The sequence below is a fragment of the Perca flavescens genome, chromosome 14 (assembly GCF_004354835.1).
Source record: "Perca flavescens isolate YP-PL-M2 chromosome 14, PFLA_1.0, whole genome shotgun sequence".
Lineage (NCBI taxonomy): Eukaryota > Metazoa > Chordata > Actinopteri > Perciformes > Percidae > Perca > Perca flavescens.
The window spans coordinates 31332383-31354852 of record NC_041344.1 but is presented as its reverse complement, the minus strand read 5'-3'; the positions used below and the strand labels follow the sequence as shown (position 1 = coordinate 31354852).

At 42.3% G+C, this 22470-nt stretch overlaps 1 protein-coding gene across 1 annotated transcript in view; it reads left to right on the top strand.

The window, feature by feature from the left end:
- The window catches only part of LOC114567794 (retinoic acid receptor alpha-A), a 128149-nt gene that overhangs the window by 81636 nt on the left and 24043 nt on the right, over positions 1–22470 (top strand). Inside the window, exons 4-5 of the mRNA XM_028596898.1 lie at positions 1777–1937; positions 20404–20580. Coding sequence (XP_028452699.1) covers positions 1777–1937; positions 20404–20580 — 338 coding nt within the window. The remainder of the gene's footprint in view (positions 1–1776; positions 1938–20403; positions 20581–22470) is intronic.

Sequence of the window (22470 nt, the reverse complement as noted above, 5' to 3'; positions counted from 1 at the left end):
TGGCTCAGTTTATACCTTCCCTGATTAACTGATGGGCTGCAGGTGTGGCCAGTGCCATGTGCCTAGTGCCTGCAGTACTTGAACAGGATTACCTCCCCCAATCTGAATTTAGGGACCTGATCCCTGTCCCCCAATCTGAATTTAGGGACCCAACCCCTCTGTTGAATTGGCTGGGCTGTTTTCCCTGGTTTGCTAGATCTAGATCACCTTGTATTACTATACAGCAAATGCATTTCTCACCAAAACGCATTGTGCGTGTCTTTGCTTAACAAACACGCTGAATGCATTTCCTTACTCATAAAACCTTAGCAAAGCCAGTTTTTGTTAGCTTTTTAATCATACTGTACATTGTTTACTTTCGTGTCTGCTTGCTAGTAGTCTTCTATTTCCCTGCCTTTGTTAGTTATATTTTCTTGGTATGTTAAGGTCACGAACTGTTGATCAGTGGAATAGCATGAAACCATCAACAAGACTGTGTATCACATCACAGGTGCCGTGAGCATCTACACAACTACGGGTCCTCCTTTAATTACATTAGTTGGCGGTTCGATCCCCGGTTTCTCCTGTCCAAATGTCTAAGTGTCATTGAGCAAGACACTGAACCCCAAGTTGCTCAAGATGGGCGGGCCAGCTGCTTGTATGACAGCTGAGCCAACATCAGTGTATGAATGTATGTGAATGGTTGAATAAAAGGCAAATCGTAAAGTGCTTTGTCCGTTTAGGTAGAAAAGCAGCATATAAAAGCCAACAAGTCCTCGAATCCATATGACCACATGGGTTGTTTGTTTCTACCCTCTAAAGGACCCACAGGAGCGTTTCCTAAATTAGCGCCCCGAATAGTGGCAGGAGATCAACACATCCTCATACCTAACGCAACGGTTACAGTTTAAAACACATAGTGTTGAGAAATGGTCGCAGTTTGGTTAGGTCTGGGCAACAAAATTACTTGGTTATGTTTAGCAAAAGATCGTGGTTTGGGTAAAAATGTGTAAACATGATGTAATTGCACATGTGACGTACAAAGGGATGTAGTTACGCTTGTTACGTGGAGTCAAAATAACTCAACGTTGACTTTAAGTTTCAAATGGGACACAAACAGCGCTTTCCCGGGACAAGTCCTGTGTTTGTTTGACCCATTTACCACCCCTTCCACACATCCTAAATATAGGTCGCCACCTAACAATAAATGTAAATATGATTCGTAATAAAAATATAAGTAGTAGTATAAGTATTGTATTTATAAAGTAACTCAAAATTGTACCCCAGACTTTGTTTTGTCCCTCCAACCTCTACAACCAAACCTACACCCTATGTACTATACATACACTTAGACCTTAACTTAACCCAGATGAGCCACATATAAACGTTGCAAAATAACCCTGAGGAAAGTGATCAAGGTAAGTAATTGATTAACTAAATTCATTAATTGAGTCACACAAATCACACAATCCATTTGTGCAGTGTCTGTAATAGTTATTACAGACACTTCCTTTTAATGACTTTGCCAGTGGCACTAAACTGACAGAAACTGGTTGATCTGACAGTCGACTGCAGCTTTGAAACTTTGTGTCCTTATGTAAGGTCTCACATACATTTTTCACTTGAAAACTTTCTGCATCTCTTAAAAGTAACCAGAAAAATGCTTACTAGCAACAAAGTTCTGTTGTTCCTCAAGTTGTCTTTTATCTTGTTTCAAGTCCACATTTGCTTCGATGATCGAGTCATCCGTTTGCAAGTCATGGCTGACGCTAATCCTAATCCTTTGTTCTCCTTCAGCTGTTCGAAATGACCGGAATAAGAAGAAGAAGGAGAGCCCAAAGCCCGAGCTGGCAGAGAGTTATGAGCTGACAGCCGAGCAGGAGAACATCATTGAAAAGATCCGTAAGGCCCATCAAGAAACCTTCCCCTCCCTCTGCCAGCTTGGCAAATACACCACGGTGAGTTCACTGTCCTGTTGCACTTCTTGCAAGTATAATTCTATACAGCAGATCAATGAAAGTGTTAAACTTTATTGCACTTTCTTTAAAAATCATAACAGTGCTACAATGTGTCTTTGACTCCACGACCCTGTTTTACTGATGCTCCTTTGATCTGGTCTTGCAAACTAGCCGCAAGTGCAAAAGCTCATAATGATAATCAATCTATTGTACTGTACTCTAAATTCCCCGCTAATGCAGGTCGATAGCTCAGATGTACACTGCTGACTGTTCAGGCAAATCCTCACCAACACCACTTCTTCTTCTTCTCTCAAAAGCTATTGATTAGACATTAAGGGTGATGGAACGACAATATAAAGCATGTGTCATTATAGCGCTGTGCATCTAACACATCATGACTTCCTGCTGCCTCTGGTTAACCTGACATGCCAGATGGTTTGTTACACAGAACCATCTGGGAAGCCGTTATTGGAAACTGTTTGGAAAAGGGCAGGCACTTTCAAAAAAATACTTGGCAGATGATTAGATGAACCATCGGTCTATCACAGTTGCCATTGTTGTTTTGAACGAACAATCCACACCTAAACCACACCCGTAGCTACCGCCAGGCTCGTTTGAGATAAGCCAGGCCTGCGCAGAATATATCACTGGCTTGTCCGACTTGATCCCGACTTGCTCTGACGTCACGCACACGTTGGCAACGATAACCTCACAAGACCAAGGCGGCCCCAGGTTTGAGATGCATGCTGCGCAGTTGCTTTCCACCTACTGCAAGACCCAGCCGGACCCAGGGAAACGCCTGGCTCTCAGCTGATCTAACAACTGATTGGTTCAGAATCGACTCAACACGATGACATTTTATATAAACTTTTAGTAGTTTTTGAATTGGAGGACTTTTAACTGCTATTTGTCTGATTTAAAGGCTTATTCTGTATAGAACACATGTTGTATGGTTGATGTTTAGAAATCAGACTAAATCCGTTCAGATTACGGATCATCTACAGACTGTTGTTTATTAACATCAGCAACAGATCGCACGGGTAGAGCATTTTGACAGGCTACTCCATCATAATAAAACCAACTGGAGACTAGGTACAAGCTGATAAATCTGAATTGATTTTGTCACCGCCCCCGGCTGCTGCCGCCTGCTCTGGTCCACTTTACAGGCGAGGGGGTATTCATCTTGAACGAGCCTCTTCTTTCACTCTCTCGTGATAACGCGAGAATCCAACTGCCGTGTAGGGCTGAATGATTTTTGAAAATAACTAATTGCGATTTTTCCCCTAAATATTGCGATTGCGATTCGATATTCGATTATTCGATATTCGAGCTCTTTGTCTTCTGTATTATTCAACAAAGACAAACAATAAATCATTGTATAGTATGAACAACACACAATTACACACTAGACAGTTAAATAAGTAAAAATATAGTATATATATATACACACACACACACGCAAGTATTTTTTTACAGTGCACTGAGATGAGCTGCCTCCAGCCCCTCCCCTTCGTGAAGTTGCTTGCCGTGTGCATGACAACATTGTGTCAACAACATTGCGCTTGCTCAGAGAGGCTATCGTTACGTTAGTTGCTGGTGTTCTTGCCATGGGATTAACTGTACTAATAAAACAGTTGAAACACCGCGGTCACGCTGCTGTGAAAGCTCCCCGAACCGTCATTTATCAGTATGATTGTTACCCCTCTCAGTGGCAGCTCCTCCACCCATATCTTTATAACGGAGCTAACCGCTAACCGGAGCTAACCGCTCATCAGAGCTAGCTCGTTGCAAACCGAGCCTTCAGTTCTGTCTGTGTGCCTGTATCCATTAACTGCATGTATGGACTCGAGCCCGAACAAAACCCTTCATTTTATTAAAATAGCTGTAAAAGATTTAAACTTCAACTCAGAGTTGTTTGAATGACACAGATCAGCTCAAGGTACGGTGTAGCGTTAGCGTGCTAAGTTGATGCTTTCTCTGCAGAGTGCAGACTGATTTGCTTTCGCGAGTCATCAAATGGAGACCAAATCGCAGCCTTTGCGATTAGGAAATCGCATTTTAACATATCGCGATATTAACGCAAATGCAATTAATCATTCAGCCCTACTGCCGTGCAAGGTAAGCCACTGGTGAGACAGACCCGAGATGGTAGCAAGGTTTGTTTAACCCAGTTTTCATATGTTGCAACAGCGAGAGGAGAAATTAAAAAGGAGACATTAGGACTGGAAGACGTTGCAGCTGCCAACATCAAACCTTCGTCAGGGAAATACTTGGCAGCCAGGCAGCTTCCCCATCAGTCTGGTTGTGGCAGACACTATCTCAAGCTTACCGATACTAATACCATTAGTATTGTTTCATTTCGTCACATTACGGCACAAATCTTATTTATTCTTCAGCTCCTACTACTTGAGTGCATAACGTTTCCTGCATGTCTTTACAACATATAACGTTTGACAGCCATACCAGCATTATTAGAGCTTGGTAGAAGCATGCTACATGCTTATTGGCTAACTGACGCTGATGAGATTTACTCCTTGCGTATTGAAATTTGGTATTGAATGATGAGTGACGATACTCGATACTAAGAGGCAATTCAGTTGGTGCCTAAAAAGTATTGAATTCGCTACCCAGCCGTGGAATAAATTTAGCTAATCCAACGAATCATTATCTGCTTCTGTGAATCGAAATGGGCGCAGAAGTGAAGAGCTAAGAGGGGTGATGAGAATGCTTTGTTGGGGTTTATGAAGGCTTTATTATCCCTGTCATGTCCTTTCGTCAAGGCTGAGAGTTCTGTGCTGTCCCTGAACCACCCTCAAACCTCACAGCAAACTAACAACCCATGAAAGGCCAGATAGCGAGGGGGATGCACGCAGGACCTTGAAGAAGAATCTCGTCAGTTGGACACATCAGGCCTTGCTTGTCCAGTCTCAAAGCGGCCGACCCTGTATGGGACTGTACATTCCCCTCATCTGATGACAATGAGCTTCTCTTTCCCTCGAGGGACGCTTCTGCACTCATTATGACTCGGTGCAAAGTTGGAGGTCATACAAATGTTGAGAAAAACCTCTAGAGTGAGTACTTGGAGCTGAGTTTTGTGACGTTTTGACAGGCAAATGGTTGGAGCTGCAGGATGGCTGATAGCTTGATAGCAAGCAGAGATAGCAACGCTTTGATTGACTCGTAAGCAGCTGACAGCATCTAATGTGTTTGTTTTTAAGATGACTTACATATAGATTACAGTCGGCGCCGAGTGAGCTGTGATTGACACTGACGCTCCAAAAACAGTATTCTGTTAGAGAGTATATTAGAGCGGGAGGGGGAGGAGATGTATGTTCAACGATTTGGCGGTGCTAGTTTTGTAAATCTCATGACACCTGTCAATCATTTCAAATACTGTTTATACAAAGATAAACAAATCCGCAGAGCAGCCATAATGTGACGGTAATGTTTCTCTTGCTGCTGTCATGAAAGCAATTCTGACAAACTATGGAGCCGAGATGGGTAAGAGATGCTAAAATTGGGCAAATTGTCATACAGTGTAATTGTTAGCTGTCATTCATTCATTATTCATTACATTTCTATAGCGCTTCTGGGGGGACTACTCTCTACCACCACCAACATGTAGCACCCACCTAGCTGATGCAAGGCAGCCTTACCCCATAGCCCCTTGGTAGAGAGGGAGGGAACATGTTTTTAGTGGTGGGGGAAACTGGAGCACATGATTGTGTACACTCGCATGCATACACACATGTACATTTCCCATAAACAAGAGATCAAACTATTACACTCAGCTTTCCGCTGTTTGCAGCTGTATGCCGCCGCCACTGCTGTGTACAGTATAAGCTTGGGGAAAAATACACAGTTATGGAGATGGGTCTCCATAACTGTGTATTTTTCCCCCTTTCAATCCCAACACAAAGCTCCTAATCACTGTAACCCCTCTCTACTCCACCCTCATCCCATTCCCACTCCCCTGAGACACTTCCTGGTTTTACAAAATAAACATTCTGCATTCTCAAAATCCATAGCTGAAATTAGTAGGACATAATAGCAAAAATCTTTGCTCCCCGGTTATGATATAAGCCAGTGTTTGCTGTTTGTTGGAGTGGCAGTCGGGCCTCAGATAAAGCCTTAATCTGGATCAGTGGTAATTATGCTTGCTCACAGACTGTGAGAAGTTCCTCATTATTACAAGCGATTGGATCCTGATGCGCCTTTTGAGTCCTCGACGTCGAAAACAGAAGAGGAGCTCCCGCGCCCCTAGATTAGGTTAAAGCTCCAATTATCTGGTGAAATATTCAAATCCTAGTCTGCAGTGATTTAGGAGTTCATTGCCGGGTTAGTGTAGATAGCTGCGCGTGTGAGAGGGCTTAGCTCGACAAATGAATAACGCTTCATTGACAGTGATGGTGATGAAAAACGAGCCAGGCAGTTTCAAATACAAAATAAAACATTAGCGCTAGGCCCCCGGCGGCTCCAGGCAGCAGCAGAGGCAGAGACGGCGGCGGCGGCTGCTGCTGTACAGTACACGGCCCAACCTGGAGATATTAGTTTGTCCATCTTTGCTATCCGTCACAGGTGCTGGCTGCTTTTTACTGCCTTCCCCCGTTTCTGCATCTGTACACACACGAGCATTGCTGATGTACTGCCGAGCGCTCATTTCTACACTGCCAGCTTCTTCTTTTTCTAATGTTGCAAGTTGTCTAATTTGTTTAGATAAATGTTCTTAAATGAAATTAGAATTCCCCGGCAACTTCCCAGTTTTGCTCTATTGAATTATGGGACTTGTGTAATTGACCGAGATTGCAGGGGAAGGGTGGGGGGGGGTTAAAAATTATCTCACCCTCCTTCCTCCTCAGCTCAGCCTTTTTCATCCCTTTCCCTCTCCACCCAGAGGGGAGAGCAAGATAAGTTGCTTTAATAACAGCCACCTCCACCCACCGAACATATGTGCATTGTGCAAACACACGCTCTCTCTCTCTCCCTCTCCCCCAACACACACACTGCCTCCTTCCCCGTTGAATCTGATGTCAATCCATGGAATGTGCGTCTGTAGTGCTGTTGTGTCGACTGCAGCTCGTTGTCTGTGATTTAAGCATGGCCCTAATGTCTTTCACTTAACCCCAGATCATATTTAATGATCTCTCTCTCTCTCTCTCTCTCTCTCTCTCTCTCTCTCTCTCTCTCTCTCTCTCTCTCTCTCTCTCTCTCTCTCTCTCTCTCTCTCTCTCTCTCTCTCTCTCTCTCTCTCTCTCTCGTGGCCATCATAGATTGTTTGCTCGTGACAGTGTCCAGCAGCTGCGGTGCTAACTGCCTCCCAGAAACAACCTCAGACTGATTGATGTATTGCTCCAGCTCACTCCACAGTCTCTCCATGTGGCCAGGGCCAGCCCGTGGCATAAGCAGTACAGACAAATGCTAGGGGCACCGACAGTCCAAATAAGTAAAGACAAGAACGTCAGAAAAGAGACAGAAAAACAAGGGGAAAAAAAGGGGCAAAACGTTGAAAAAGGCATCAAAAACATCAGTAAAAGCCTCAAAATCGTTGGATGAAAACGTCAAAAATAGTAAAAAAAGAAAATAATCATCCCAAAACACCAAAATAGCAGCAATTATGTCGGAAAGGAGACAAACATTTCAGTAGAAATGACAAAAATGCAGAAAATTGTTAAAATAGTTGTTTTTTTAAAGAAATCTAAAAAAACAAGTAACAGCACCAATAACATCTGAAGGGCGACAACAAAAATGTAAAAAACTGACAAAAATGCAGAAAACAGCACCAAAAAAACCTACTGAAATTATCGGGCACCTAATTGGTTAGTGCCGGCTGTGCACTGGGCTGCTGTATGCTCTCACACTGAAAGAGCTCCTGGGGCTGCATGGGCTTAGACTGATGTGCAAGTTCACCAACATATTGAGTACATATTGGATTTTCAGTAAAGGATGTCATATTAGTTGGTCACTTTTCCAGCGGCTTTCTTCAACAGCTTCAGGGGTGTTGGACTGTAAAACCTGGCTCACCATCCTGCACATGATCAGGAGCCTGGGCTCCAAACTACTGTGCTGTCCAGAGATCACCATCTATTGAATGTTAATGTTTTGGTTTTAGTAATCAATATCAATAGGGAGACTTTACATTTTTTATTGGCAAAATTTGACTACTTTTGGGCCAATAGATAATAAATGATTTTGTTTTTCTGCAATAAAATGTTATTTCTGTCAATGTGAAATAAGCTTGACCGTTACCATTTAACACTAATTAAACTGAATGCTTAAATATGAAAAATTCAAATAACAATAATAATGGGAAACTTCAAGACTTTCTTTTTGGTCTCTAAATTTCAGGGTTGTTTTGGGAGAACTTGAACTCATGGACTTGGCTGCGGCCCGGATGTTGTTAGATATTTATCAACTTTTTCTTAATTTTTTCCTACTTTATCAACTTTTTTCATTCCAATTTCCCCAGTTTTATTTAATATATATTAAATCTGAAGCAGTTTCCTCTTTAGAACTCTGGACATTGTACAGAGTTGCCCTTTCTCACATGATGTAGCACAAAACAGGAGATTGTCTGTCTCAGATGTGTTCTCACTTACAGGAAATACTTCATCTGGTTTAGACAAGAGGTGGCGCCTGGGTAGAGCGTGCAGGAGGCAGAATATGACCCGGCCAGGTCACTTAGCTGCTTGCAATTTGGTCATAAACAACTTGAATTTGTCTGACAATTTCAGTGTCGGTCCTTACCGACGGAAGTTCCCAATTCTCGTTGTCTCTCCAGTTAGACATTTATCTTGCCCTCTTCATGTAAATCACCCTTCTTCACCCTCAGATGTTTGTATTATTCTAGTCTATATCAACGTTTTTTCCAGGAATTATTCATGTGTCGCTGGAAATACCGCCAGCTAGCTAGTAGAGGTGTGAATCTTCACTAATCTCCCGATTCGATTATCAGGTCTTCAATTCAATATAAATTAATCAAATATGCTAACTGCAATATTTCTTCAAATTATATTATACACAACTACCCCTTTACCCATTTCTCTATCAGTTTCCACTTATAACACTCCAGCTACACAAAATGATTCCTCCTTACAGCATTTCAATGTAAAACTTACTCAAACCCTATTAAACCACTGTGTTAACACACACCTACCCACCCACGCACACCCACACACACCGAGAGAGAAAAAAAATGGGCCGGATGGTTGTTCATGTGGACATGCAGCAGGATGTTATCTTCAGTGAAGCAAACACACAGAAATCCAACTTACAGTTAGCTGTTAGTCCCAGAAACACAGCTCAAACACCAGTCACCGGCTACGGCAAAGTCCTCTTCAGCAGGGAAACATGCTGTCGTCCTCTCTAGTCCAAAATCAGCATTCTCCAAACCAGCAACTCTCCGCTGTTAGCTCCAACTTTAGCTAGTCCGTTAGCTCCAACGTTAGCCAGGCACACTAGCACAACGTTTGTTCTAAACCACTGCTGTTAGACAGGAAAAGTGCCATAGTGTAGCTACACCTCTTCAGCTTTGTTATTCCACTTAGATCTTCTCCAAGCTAACTAGCGTCTCTCGATGTTTCTCAGTGTTTTCTTTCCTCTTCTCGATTTGTGATTCTCTCCACTCTCAAGTGTCTCCGCTCTGCCGTTTTGCGTGTGTGTGTCTGTGTTTGTGTGTCTGTCTGTGTGCATGTCTGCCTCTGTCTGTGTGTGTGTGAGAGAGAAAGTGGTTACTAACTAGAATGTTATTTTTCATTTGAATGTTTATGCCGCGGCCGAAAAATTTACGAGTGACGTCATTGCGTTATAATCGATTATGGTGGCATTGATTATTTGATTCATTTCAACACCTCTATTAGCTAGACTCCAATCTGAGTTTTCTAAAGAAATGCCAATAAACTAGAGCACGTTTTACCATCCCAGAATGCTGAGTGGACTAGCCAGACCCTCCTCCGCAGCGCCAGACCCTCCTCCGCAGCGCTGTGGAGGAAGGTCTGGCAATGTGAGACTAGAATTATTCCAGTTTCATTCAAGCCTGAAAGAAACGTCATCAACATGCCACCCTCTCGCTGTCAATTCTCCAGACAATGAGTGTCTCTATTCACACATGGCCTCAATCGGACATTATACAGGCAGGGGAAAGCCTGTTTAATGTCCAGTCAACTAAGGTAAAGGTACTTTATAGTCACATACATGTATCGAAATTCATTCTCTGCATTTAACCAGCGGGCAGCCATTTACAGTGCCCGGGGACCAACTCCAGATCTGAGCCAGTGCCTTGATCAAGGGCACTGGAGAACAGGAGAACATACAAATTCCACACAGAAAGGCCCAGAATAACCTGGATTTGAACCCAGAACCTTCTTGCTATGAGGCCACAGTGCTAACCATTGGGCCACCATGCTGCCATGCTGATTTGGACATTTGCGTTCTCACATACAGTTCCTCTGGGTAATTTCTAGAATAGTTCAGGGTTGCAGTGCATGTCTGAACGGAGCTATATTTTAGGATGATCCAAAGATTTTCCAAAACTTTCCTCCATATGTACCTAATTAATTGGAATAAATCACCTGTGCACATTAAGAATTACCCACCACAGTTTTAAAAAGGTCAAGTCATAGCTTATAATAAACTGGCAAAAGTTGTTCAAGTTTCAGTGTCTTTTTTTATCCAAACAACTGCTCATGTACCAGAAGTTTTAAGTCTTGGTAGTGAAGTTAAATCATTGTTGCTCCCTCCAGCACCAAACAGGAAGCAGCAACAGCTAGAGCCAGTGTTGTTTATGGTTGTTGTGGCGCCGTGCTAAGCTAAACTCTAAAGAGGTAAAGTTGCCAATTTTCAACCCTTCTGAAGCGAGTCATCCAATGGGAGTTTTAAACACAGACCTCCTGGAGTACATGTACGGCAGAACAGAAAAGGCTGTCACTTGAATGGCATTTTGAGCTAACATTAGCAATTAAACAATCATAGATAGCTACAACGTTTTTGAAATGATTACCATCTTCTGTTATTGTATGTAAAGAGAAACATTTTATTTTAGGGATTTCACAAATTTCAGTAAGACACGCTATGCCGTAAACCGTTTAAATCTGAGCATGCGCGACTCACATCTGCACTCAACTCACATCAGGCAGTGACAGCATCCTGCTCTACCTTTGAGAAAATGAAAGCTCAGATGGGCCGATCTGGAATCTGCTCCTTATGAGGTCATAAGGAGAAAGGTTACCTCCCCTTTCTCTGCTTTGCCTGCCCAGAAAATTTGGCCCGCCCATGAGAAAGAGAGAGACATCGGGGCTTGCAAACAAGCAAAGTGGCAGTTGATCAAGGCCACACCCCCACCCTCCACCTTGCCCCCCATCTCTCCTCCTCAATAGCATTTAAAGCTACAGACACAGAAATGGCACGTCCTGAGGAAAACTCATTGTGGGACTGGCTCTAGTGGCTGTAATTCTGCACCAAGGCTGAATTTTGGGAAAGAGACTTAAGATACAGTATTAGGGGACCACAGAGGCCTATATAAAAGCATCCAAAAAGCAGCATGCCATGGGACCTTTAAAGTTACCAGCTAATACTAGTGGTAGTTAGCTAGCTTTGTTAAATCTTTCAAAACGAATCTAGTTGTAGACTATCCTATGTCCCCAGTCTTTACATATTATGTCTTTAATGTTAGATGTGAGATGATTGTCTTTAGATGTGCAATGGTGTCAGACCTTAGTCTTTTCAAAGTCTGTTTAAAGTCTTCTAGTGTAAATTGGCATTACTGGTCCGAAAAATGCCGACGTAGGTGGCTGGGCTCTACGGTGGCCCTGAGAGGCCACAAGACAAAACATTAAGAAAACACATGCAAATAAACCACAGCACGCAACAATAAGAAAACACACGCAAATAAACCACAACACGCAACAATAAGAAAACTTATTGTAATAAACTACAGTGGTTTAAACATGTTTTTCCAGACAACTGGTCATGCTTTTTAAATGATGATGCCTCATCGGCACCATTCTTAAATGTTTTGTATTGTTTTTTATATTTATATATATATTTGTATTGTGTTGTTTCTATGGACCTCTGTGTCTTGAATAAAGTTGATTGAATGCAGGAAAGTGAAAAGTAGAAAAACTGAGCATTGCAATGAGGTGCAAAATTCAAATGCTTCTAATCACTTATAGAAGACCAGGTAAATTAATTTCTGTAGTCCGGCTTCCAGTGTTGAGTTGTTGGTCTGAATGCTGTTCCAGATGCTTTTCTACCCTGACAAGAGTAACACTCAGAAAGACAAATTATACCATATTCAGTAGAAATAGATAAGATTACATAACTGACCAGCTTTAACAAAAATCTTTGTCTGTATTTTTCTTCTGCTGTATCCTCCCGACAGCTGCACAGCAGACATGTGTACACTCCCTTGGTTTTTCCCTTGGTAAAAGTTAAAAATCTGAATTTAAGATGCTGCACTTATTTTCTTATTTATGTCCAGCTTTAATATTCCCTTTGTCTGAGTTTTGATATATTTCAGTTATGTAAGGCTTTATTTTACCATTGCTTTGTCTGTCAGTTCTATATATTATTTATCTGCTTATACAACTTTAAAAATGCAAAAGCTGAAAGCAGGGTTTATTCACATTAGCCCCCAAAAAACAGAAAAGTAAAATAACTAATTTATATCTTATGGTAGTATCAATAATATTGACTGAAATACACAAAGAACATCTCTCTCGGTCTCTAGATCCAGATTGACTAGAGATTCTTTTTTTTAAACCAGTTGTTTATGCTGAATAAACAGCGTAAATGTCCAAGGAGTTTGTTCGGAGACACAAAGCACTCTTTGTCAATGTCTATTTCTAGTTGCATTTATTATCTGAAAATAAAAGGCTGTGCAACAGTCTGCACAAAGGCTTTGCTTCCACCTCTCCCGAGGCCTGTGAACCATACTGTGTACACTCCATACATATCACAACGTTTCTGCAGCCGGAGCCGTGGCACAAACCTTGTTGATGCTGTCAGAGCACTTTTTATATCGTTGTTTGTTTACATGGCGAAGCTCTAACCCTGCTACATAATGGAGAATTAAGAAGAGGGGAACCAGTGGAGTGATACAATATTAGGCTATAGCACATAGTGTACTGTATGTCGGTATCTGCTTATATGCTCAATTTAATTCAAAGAACTTAATTTCTTCACGTGAGGGAACTTCATTTGTGGTCAGGCCCATTCAAACAAACACCAATAAATGTCAATAATCATACGCGAGAATAAATAAATGCTTATTCTTGCATATGATTCAAATTATTTGCTGCTGTGCTGGCACATAGTTGGACATGGCTCATTTGGATCTTAGGGGCAGGGAACAATCTGAGGTATGCTAGCTGATACCTAATGTCAAACCCCCACCTCATGCCAAGGCCGATGAGGTGGCTTTTAAAAAAGCATTTTTAAGAAGCTGACAGGAAGCAAAACCGCGGTGTTTATTAACAAAACAACCATACTCAGACAAAGAGCATTAAATGAAACCCAGTAAATACAACAAAAACTGAATTTGCTGAGGCTAAGAAACATACAACTAAAACAGCAACCTCACAACAAGCTGCCAAGTCCTTTCTCTCTTCCCCTTCTTCTCAAGTAAAGAATGGATACCCGTTGGGACCCGACGGTAGCCGACGGGCAGGGTTGGGTTCGGACAGATATTTAGAAATTCTGTTCAGGTTCGGTCACATCAGTATTGAACATTTTAAATTTAAAAACGCTTATTATTGGGCCTCTCATGCGCGCCTGTGTTAACGTGCGCTTGTTTCCCCGAGTGCGCTAATGCGCTCATCTGTTGACATTTCCGAATGCCTTCCGAATACAGTTGCTTAATAAAAATGGGCTTTCCACATAAACAAACATACATGTGTCATTAGTATGAGAAAAAAAACGAGATTTTAACTGTGTCGGGCTCAGACATAAATATCTTAATACCGGGTTCGGTTACTGCTCTGTCGGGCGTGGTCCGGGCTCGGACCGAAAAACGCAACCCGATCAGCACTCTATTCTGAAGGCACTTTTAACTTCTCAGCCTCAGCTAATTGGACCCTACCACCTGCACCGGTGATTAAAGGGGGAGCTAATCTGAGAAAGCAACATTAACACTTTGTTTCTGAAACTACCATTACATTTAAATCGAACAGTTACTGCTGGTATTACTATTTATACATATATGTGCACTCACAACAATAGGCACCCCAAATATTATAAAAAATGTCTTTCACTGCAGAACTATCTTACCTATTGTTGTACACCTTAGGAGTTCCCAGCCCCTCCCTGCTGAGAGGACCTAATCAGGCACACCTCCTTAATTGAGCTGGTGAGCAGCTGATCTACCCCCCACATCACAGGCAGGAACATAGCAAAAACACTATGAACCCATAAACCCACTAAACAGGCCTATGTCAAATAAAAAATACAAAATCTCCACCGGCAGCAGCAGATGCCCGCCCACCAAGAGCCTGGTTCTGTCCAAGGTTTCTGCTTAAAAGGGAGTTTTCCTTGCCACTGTTGCACTAAATGCTTGCTCTTGGGGGAATTGTTGGAATTGTTGGATCTTTGTAAATTACAGATTGTGGTCTAGGCCTACTCTATCTGGAAAGTGTCTTGAGATAACTATTGTTATGATTTGATACTATAAATACAATTTAATTGAAATAAACTAAAACATTACACTGAAATTAAGGATTAAGCAGACAAAACATTGTTAATTTTGGGAGCAGAGGCTAGTGAAAAGGGAGAAAGGCAGCCTTTTCATACCCGACAAGAAATTGGAGTAAAATAACAAATATATGTATGAGGTCATTTTTTGTATGTATAAAGAGCACTGGATACAGCGTTGCACGTATAAAATGACACGGATGATCAGCGCTGGTTCTGCCCTGTGCGGCCTATAGAGCAAGCGCACTAGAGACCTCAGCAGACCAAGCCAGCTATCTCCGGTTTAGCGCTCCACTAATTTGAACAGGGATTAAGTAAGGGTTAATGCCAAACAAGGTTTCCATTATCAGGAATTAGTGGATGACGGGGGTGACCGGAGTCCATTAATTACTTGATAATGGACACCTTGAAGGGTATTAACCCACTTATACCATGGTCACTTGCCAAAGAATCTTTTTTAAGGCCATTAAGTTATATTTTAATTTAAATTAACATTTAAATAATAACTCTGTTTCTCTGGTTAGACCTCAGGGTTTGACTAATACTGTAACTGGAACAATCATTCCCAACCCATAAGGTGCAATGCAATGCAAACATTGTCCACTGCTCCAGGAAATAGGATGGACCTTAGATACGACTTTGGCAACGGGAGATATTTCTAGTCCGCTCTGCTCGTAGAACCCTTCAGCTCAGACAGATAACGCTATGCTAGCAAGATTGAAAGTCAATAACGTAATAAGAGTACGGTTGTCAAACATTATATATAATTAGACAGTTTATTTGCCAACGAGGCAAGCTAGCTATCAGCCAAGCCATTTGTCCCCAAATCAATATCGAAGACTTTCACAAACAAATGATCCCCCATGTGTACTGTCAGCTGCAGCCTGAAGTAGCGACCTGAACAGCGAACGGGAAGAGAGATGATTGCTGTGAAACAAAGTCAGTTCCAAAAATTTTATTATTTTAGCTTGTGTGTTAGCGCCATCCTGTGTTGTTCGGAAGAAGAGGCACTAAACAGTGTTGGAAATAGCATCCTATATCACTTTTAAATGGGCACCCTGCAGCCAATCAGAATTGAGTATTCACCCAGAACATGGTGTAAATGATTTAATCCTCTTAAAGTTCTTCTAGACTTTCCAAATGTTATCGGACCAAATGGATCAAATTATGATAGTGAAACAAGTTGTTTGCGTATTGTGACACAAAAAAAAATCCACTGATTTAGAGACGTCTATAGGGAGTTGTAATTCCACTGTTTGGCCATTATGTCGAACGTTTTTGATGCCTTTTTTTCACTGTTTGTTTTTGCTTTTTCAAATGTTTTAAATTGTAAAATTTTTCTTCTACGCATTTTCAACGCTTATTTCTACGTCCCATATTTTCTGATATAAAAAAAATAAATAACTGAAAACGGGTCAATGTGACCCAAAGTCAACACAAGGGTTAAAGGGGTGATAGAATGATTATATAGGGTATTTCACACTGTTCCTTAAGGTCTCCTAATAGGGTATGTAACATTGGTTGGGCTGAAAATGACCCAAGTGATTTTCTGTGGGCCATTAACTACCCTGTGAATATGGCCCTATTTTGAAAAAGAGCTTTTCTTCCAAATATGGTATGCTCATGAATATTTAGATGAGCTGTGAGCTGATTGGTTGAGCGACCCACATACGCATACATTGGAGTCTCGTATCACACACACACACACACACACACACACACACACACACACACACACACACACACACACACACACACACTCTGTCTGTTACATGCCCAGACATGCAGCGGCTGTAGCCGAGACAAGATGTTTCGACACTTTCATTATAACTATTGTAGTTGTAACGTTACCCTTGGGACATAAAAAACCTCCACCAAAGAATCACAACTCACCTAGCTAGTAAGCGCAGAGAGCGGAGAGTGAGCCCTTGCAATGTCCTCTGCCAGTAGGCTATTCCGTTGTACAGTCTGGAACACTGCATTTTCAATATCCTTGAAAAACTTCCAAACTTTGTTCTTTCTAAAGTCCTACATATGTGGACTTGTGTGTGAGATCCTAACAGAGCTCCAGCTCAGCGGGTCTGTGAAGGGGGAGAGGCTGACAGAAAAGGCAGAAAACCCGGCCGGCAGCCGCCGCCTGTCCCAGCAGATTGTCAAGCTCGTGAAGTCCGACACTGTCCTACCAAATTTGCAATTAGCCATCAATTTTTCGTGAAATGGCCCATATTTGAGCTTTACCTAGTTGATTTCTCGCATAAAAAGTCTCAGAAGTGAATTTAGTGGTAAAATAGCAGATGAACAATGTATACAATTTCAGAGATCTGCATGACCTAGATTCAGAAGACTGGCAGACCTCAGGTCAGTTGTGTAGCCTATGTAAATGTTATTGGGTCGTGACAAAGACTAGAGCCTAAGGCCAGATGAGGAGGAGTTGAGAAGTTGATGTCAACTTTTAGCTTTGTTGAGATTCGCCCGTTTTCAGCAGCAGTTTCAAATTGTGAGATTTGCAGAGGAAAGAGGTGTCAATGGGATTTTGAGGTTCTATGTATGTCCTATTTACCCACCAAACTGTCGTTTTTCAACTATGACAGGGTAAAATCGGTTTTGCATTCTATCACCCCATGCGCACTTCCAGGGGGTCACGTCTCCATTAGATAGTTTGTAGATTGTGTAAAGACCTGTCCCTCCTGAGTTTCTAAGTGTTGGTGTGTGTCACCTCCTCCTCTGCGAGTGTGTGTGCTGTACCCTTGCTACATGTGGAGACTCACTCATGTGGAACAGATGGGCTATTCCATGTAAACCATCAAGAGAACAAACAAATGATTATCAGATGCTCCATGGCCGCCATCAGCCGCCACACTACGGCTTTTCCCCTCGCTACACCCAAACCATTCCCCAACTGCTGCTCATTGTCCCCCTCTGTCTATCTGAATCTGTCCATCATACTATCTTCAGTTCAAATTGACTTTTCATTCCCTCTTTTCCCTCTTCCTCTCCTCTTCCTGGCACTCTAAAACGCATTGTTGAAAATAAGATCTAGCTAATGGAGCAGTTAGAGTAAAGAATTGGGAAAACTTCATTAAAGGCCCTGAACACCTACACAGGTGTTTTGCAACATGGCATCATGACTTTGCGTAAATATACACGGCACTTTCATAAAGCAAAATGTCGTGTTATTGCACGCATTTTCAGCTATCCACATGTATGCCTACGCTGTATACAGCTGATGTAAACATACCCACCACGTGGCCTCACCACGTTGCGTGTTATCGTGTGAACGCAACGTACTATCGCGAGAACAACGTCACACGCCTGTAAAAAAAAATAATAAAATGGTTGGGTTTAGGAAAAGAACACAGGGAAAGGCTTTAGTAACAAAACAGTGACAAAAACACGGAAAATAACGACAAAAACACGCTTAGGAACACAATAAATGGTTGGGTTTAGGAAAGAAACATTGGGTAAGGCTTATTAAAAAACAAAAATGAAAAAAAAAAAAACGGCTGAAAAATCACCGCACGTGGGACGCAAACCCAGCTCTCCCAGGTGAAAGTGCTGCATTTTAGCCATCCGCCACCCGAACCTACCTCCTTACTCAATCCCCCGTTTCTTTATACTACTCGCTACGCCGGAAATTGACTCGCAATGTAGGTCAATGGTGGCCGATTTGCGTTGATATACACGCAAAAATGTGATTATGCGTCTTGATAACACGCAAAAACAGAATACAAATTGGCGTGACATACATACGCCAATTCATGAGATCAGTCTGTGTTTTGAGTTAGCCTGGCTGATTGGACCTGTTCCCAGGACTGTGTGGGTGTGTTTAGACTGATTAAATGACATCTTCCAGAGTCTCTTGTTAGCTTTGTTGCAACTGTTAGGGCGGGACAAATGACACCTTTATCATTGTTATTGCTAGAAAAAGAGTGTGACCTAATAAATAGCTTCGCATTTCCCCCTACTCATTTCCGGGTTCTCCTCCTTTGTGAACGACATGAAATGAAGGGTTGAGGGTAGTCTTGCATTGCCAGACCTTCCTCCACAGCGCTGCGAAGGAGGGTCTGGCTAGTCCACACAGCATTCCAGGATGGGAGAAAAACATGCTCTGGTTTATTGGCATTTCTTAAAAAAATCGGGTAAGCGCCGGACATAAAACGGTGCCTCTGCATACTAGCCTCAGGAAGAAACTTGTTTTGCGATGTCCATTACCTTCCTCTTTCTTTGTGTTGGCATTCTAAACTCTGGTGGATGTATGAGGACTATGGTTAACTGCTCCTCAGATCTCTGCAGGGTAAATCCAGACAGCTAGCTAGACTATCTGTCCAATCTGAGTTTTCTGTTACACGACTAAAACAATTTTTGAACGCACACATGTTCAACCAAAACAAGTTCCTTCAAGGCTATTTTGCAGCGGCACCGTGACTCCGTCCGGCGCTTAGCACCGCCCAAGACAATTGTGACTGGTTTAAAGAAATGCCAATAAACCAGAGCATGTTTTTCTCCCATCCAGGAATGTTGGGTGGACTAGCCAGACCAAGTTCTGGCAAAGCGAGACTAAGAAAGAATGTATCAGTGGTGGATTACACCAGCTGTCATAAATCAACAAATTGATGCATCAGTCTTAGCTTACACATCACCACCCATGAAAAAAACTCCCTTGATTCGTGCTTCTCTTCCCTCCGCCTTCCCACAATGCCTCTCTGCTCTTATATACTTAACTTTCCTCTCTTTCTTTCCTCTGTGTCTTACAGCACTTTTTACTCACACTTTTTCCTCTTTCCACACATTGCGATCTGTGGGTATGTCTTCATTGCTTCCTTGGCTTCCGCCCGTCCCAGCTCCCCTACAGTGTTTGTGTAGGTTCTGGACCATATAGCTGTATTAATGGCACCTCTGGCTTCAAGCCGCTCGGTGCTACCTGTCACCACTCTGTTTCTGCATCCCATCATTACCGAAGCATCCCACTGACAGCGTTGCACTTATCGCAGGGCCCGGCCGCCCGGCTCAGCTCAGCGTATTCACAACAACAATCCTGCCAGTGTTTCTGAGAGCTCAGGTCTTACGGAGCTTATTTACTGTATGCAAGTGTGACACATATAGAGCAGAGTGAAGAGGCTGCACTGAGGAGATCATTAGCAGCAGTCTGTGCAATGACTAAAGGAGCTGCCTCTTCGCCTGACGCCATACTCTGTTTGTCTGTGTTTGCATAATGTGTGTGTGTGTGCGTGCATGCGTGCCAATGGCCCAGGATTTTGTATATGTATTTAACTGCATCTATAATATTTGTGTCCCTGAAAATTATTCCCTTCAAGTGGACTCTTAAAGGTCCCATGGCATGAACATTTCACTTTGAGGTTTTTTAACATTAATATGCGTTCCCCCAGCCTGCCTATGGTCCCCCAGTGGCTAGAAATGGCGATAGGTGTAAACCGAGCCCTGGGTATCCTGCTCTGCCTTTGAGAAAATGAAAGCTCAGATGGACCAATCAGGAATCTTCTCCTTATGATGTCATAAGGAGCAAGGTTACCTCCCCTTTCTCTGCTTTGCCCGCCCAGAGAATTTGGCCCACCCATGAGAGAGAGACATCATGGCTTTCAAATGAGCAAAGTGGCAGTTGGTCAAGGCCACACCCCCCACCCTAGGGGACCACTAAGGCCTATATAAAAGCATCCAAAGAGCACCATGTCATGGGACCTTTAAATAAATTGTTAAAATGTGTGTGTGTGTGTGTGTGTGTGTGTGTGTGTGTGTGTGTGTGTGTGTGTGTGTGTGTGTGTTGCAGAACTCGAGTGCAGACCACCGTGTGAGGCTGGACCTGGGCCTGTGGGACAAGTTTAGTGAGCTGGCCACTAAGTGCATTATCAAGATCGTGGAATTTGCCAAACGAGTGCCTGGCTTCACAGCGCTGACCATCGCAGACCAGATCACTCTCCTGAAAGCTGCCTGTCTGGACATTCTGGTGGGTGTTGGATCTTTTATTTTGGAGGAATAAACTTGTTGTTTAGGGAATTGAACTTGTCATTTTGTGGTTGAAGTGGCTGCATTGTGGTGCATTGTTTTGCTAAGTTTCTGGCATGCTGGAATCCGCATGTTTTTTTGTTTTATTTTAACCAACAAACTGCTAACGTAACATGTGCCCTAAATAATTAGATTGTTATTTTGAGAATGCTATAGGCCTAAATGCACACTGAAAAAAGATTAAATGTACTTGAAGATTTTCTGCATACAGTGAAACTACTCTTCTTTGGAACAATAATTTGTCTGATGTGGTTTTCTCCACTAAAAAGTTCCATTACCTTGTAAAAAACGCTTCAAATTACACATGTCATCATCTACACATTCTTCCCATTGAAGAATCCAGAATTTCTGAATATTTGAGGTGTGGCAAGATCTCGTCCCATAAGATCTTGCAATACTAGATATTTCTGGTTGAGGTGAAAAGTTGTCTCGCGATATCAGTACACTAGTGCAGAGCACTAGCCAGCATGACGGAGTCTTGCTTGGACATCAAAATTAGCATAGAAAATCCCCCCACGCCCGTTCTCAGAAGTTGACTCCGAGATAACTTTTGCAGAGCAGTAGCGGAGTTGCAGTTGGGAAAAAGCTGCCTGTTAAACCCAACGTTAGAGGGTATACCGCCGCTTTCTCCGCTCTCTCTCCATCACACGAGACAGGTCTGCAGCCTGGCAGCAGTTCAGTGTGGCACTGACTGTTCCCTTATCCACTCACTCACTATTCCCTATATAGTGTTTATTAAATAGTGAACTATAGGGAACGAAAACAAGATTTTGGACACTCACTGAAAACATCGTTGCGTCAGTAGATGCGCCGGTTATTTATGTGACGGGAGGCGGCCGGGCGCGTCCAGCATCATGTAAACAAACCAAATTTAAATCGCTTCTAATCCGTCCCTGAAACAAAGTGAGCACTCAGGAGAATAGTAAAATGTTTTATATTAAAGATGTTGCATGTTACATTTCCACTGTTTAGAGCCTGTTCCATTTTTCTTTTTCAGTTTTTGCGGGTGCTTCTGCTTCTTCTCCTCCGGGAAAACCCGGCGGCGTTGCATTGTGGGATACGGGAGTAAAATGTATGGTACACTCAAATTAGCAGTGCATTGTGGGCATTTTATAGCGGACTATATAGTGAATAAAATTTACCACGGAGAATTCGAACAGCACTACAAAATGGCAAACACACTATACAGAGTGTATAGTGTATTTCTGTGATAGAGAATGATTTCCAACACAGATTGTCTTTTTTTAAATGAGTTGGGAATGCGACAGCAAACCCTAACTTTACTTTTAATGATATTAAACAAAGAGAAACGTTGACTGTGAAGTGATCATGCCATTGACCAACAAAAACCTGGTCTAAAGTCAATAACTCAGCATTTTATTATTTTAACAGCGCATTAGTAAAATGCACTTAGCACCGTGTACAGCGTGCGCACACTATGCTTGTTACACACATACACACACAGGGACATGCACATGCATATTATACATGCGTGGTATTTCTCGCCCTGGCATCTGAAACCTGATTGAATAGCCTAGTCACAGCTAAACATGATAATACACTCAATAATTGCAATCAGACACACTTATTGTTTTTCTCGCAACACCCAAACAAAATGAAATAACTAGTTCTGGGCTTTTTTAAAACAATAGCTTCATCAATGAAGAAAACATATTTATCCTGCCTTTGACACTATGGTATGGTGTATGTTTAAAGAGTTTAGCCAAACGTTTTTTTGCTATTCACGTCTGAAATGCTGTTCTTTTTATTTTTTTCATTTGTTTAGACTGTGTGGTGAGTCAATAACCTCAGATCTCTGGGGGATTGGTGG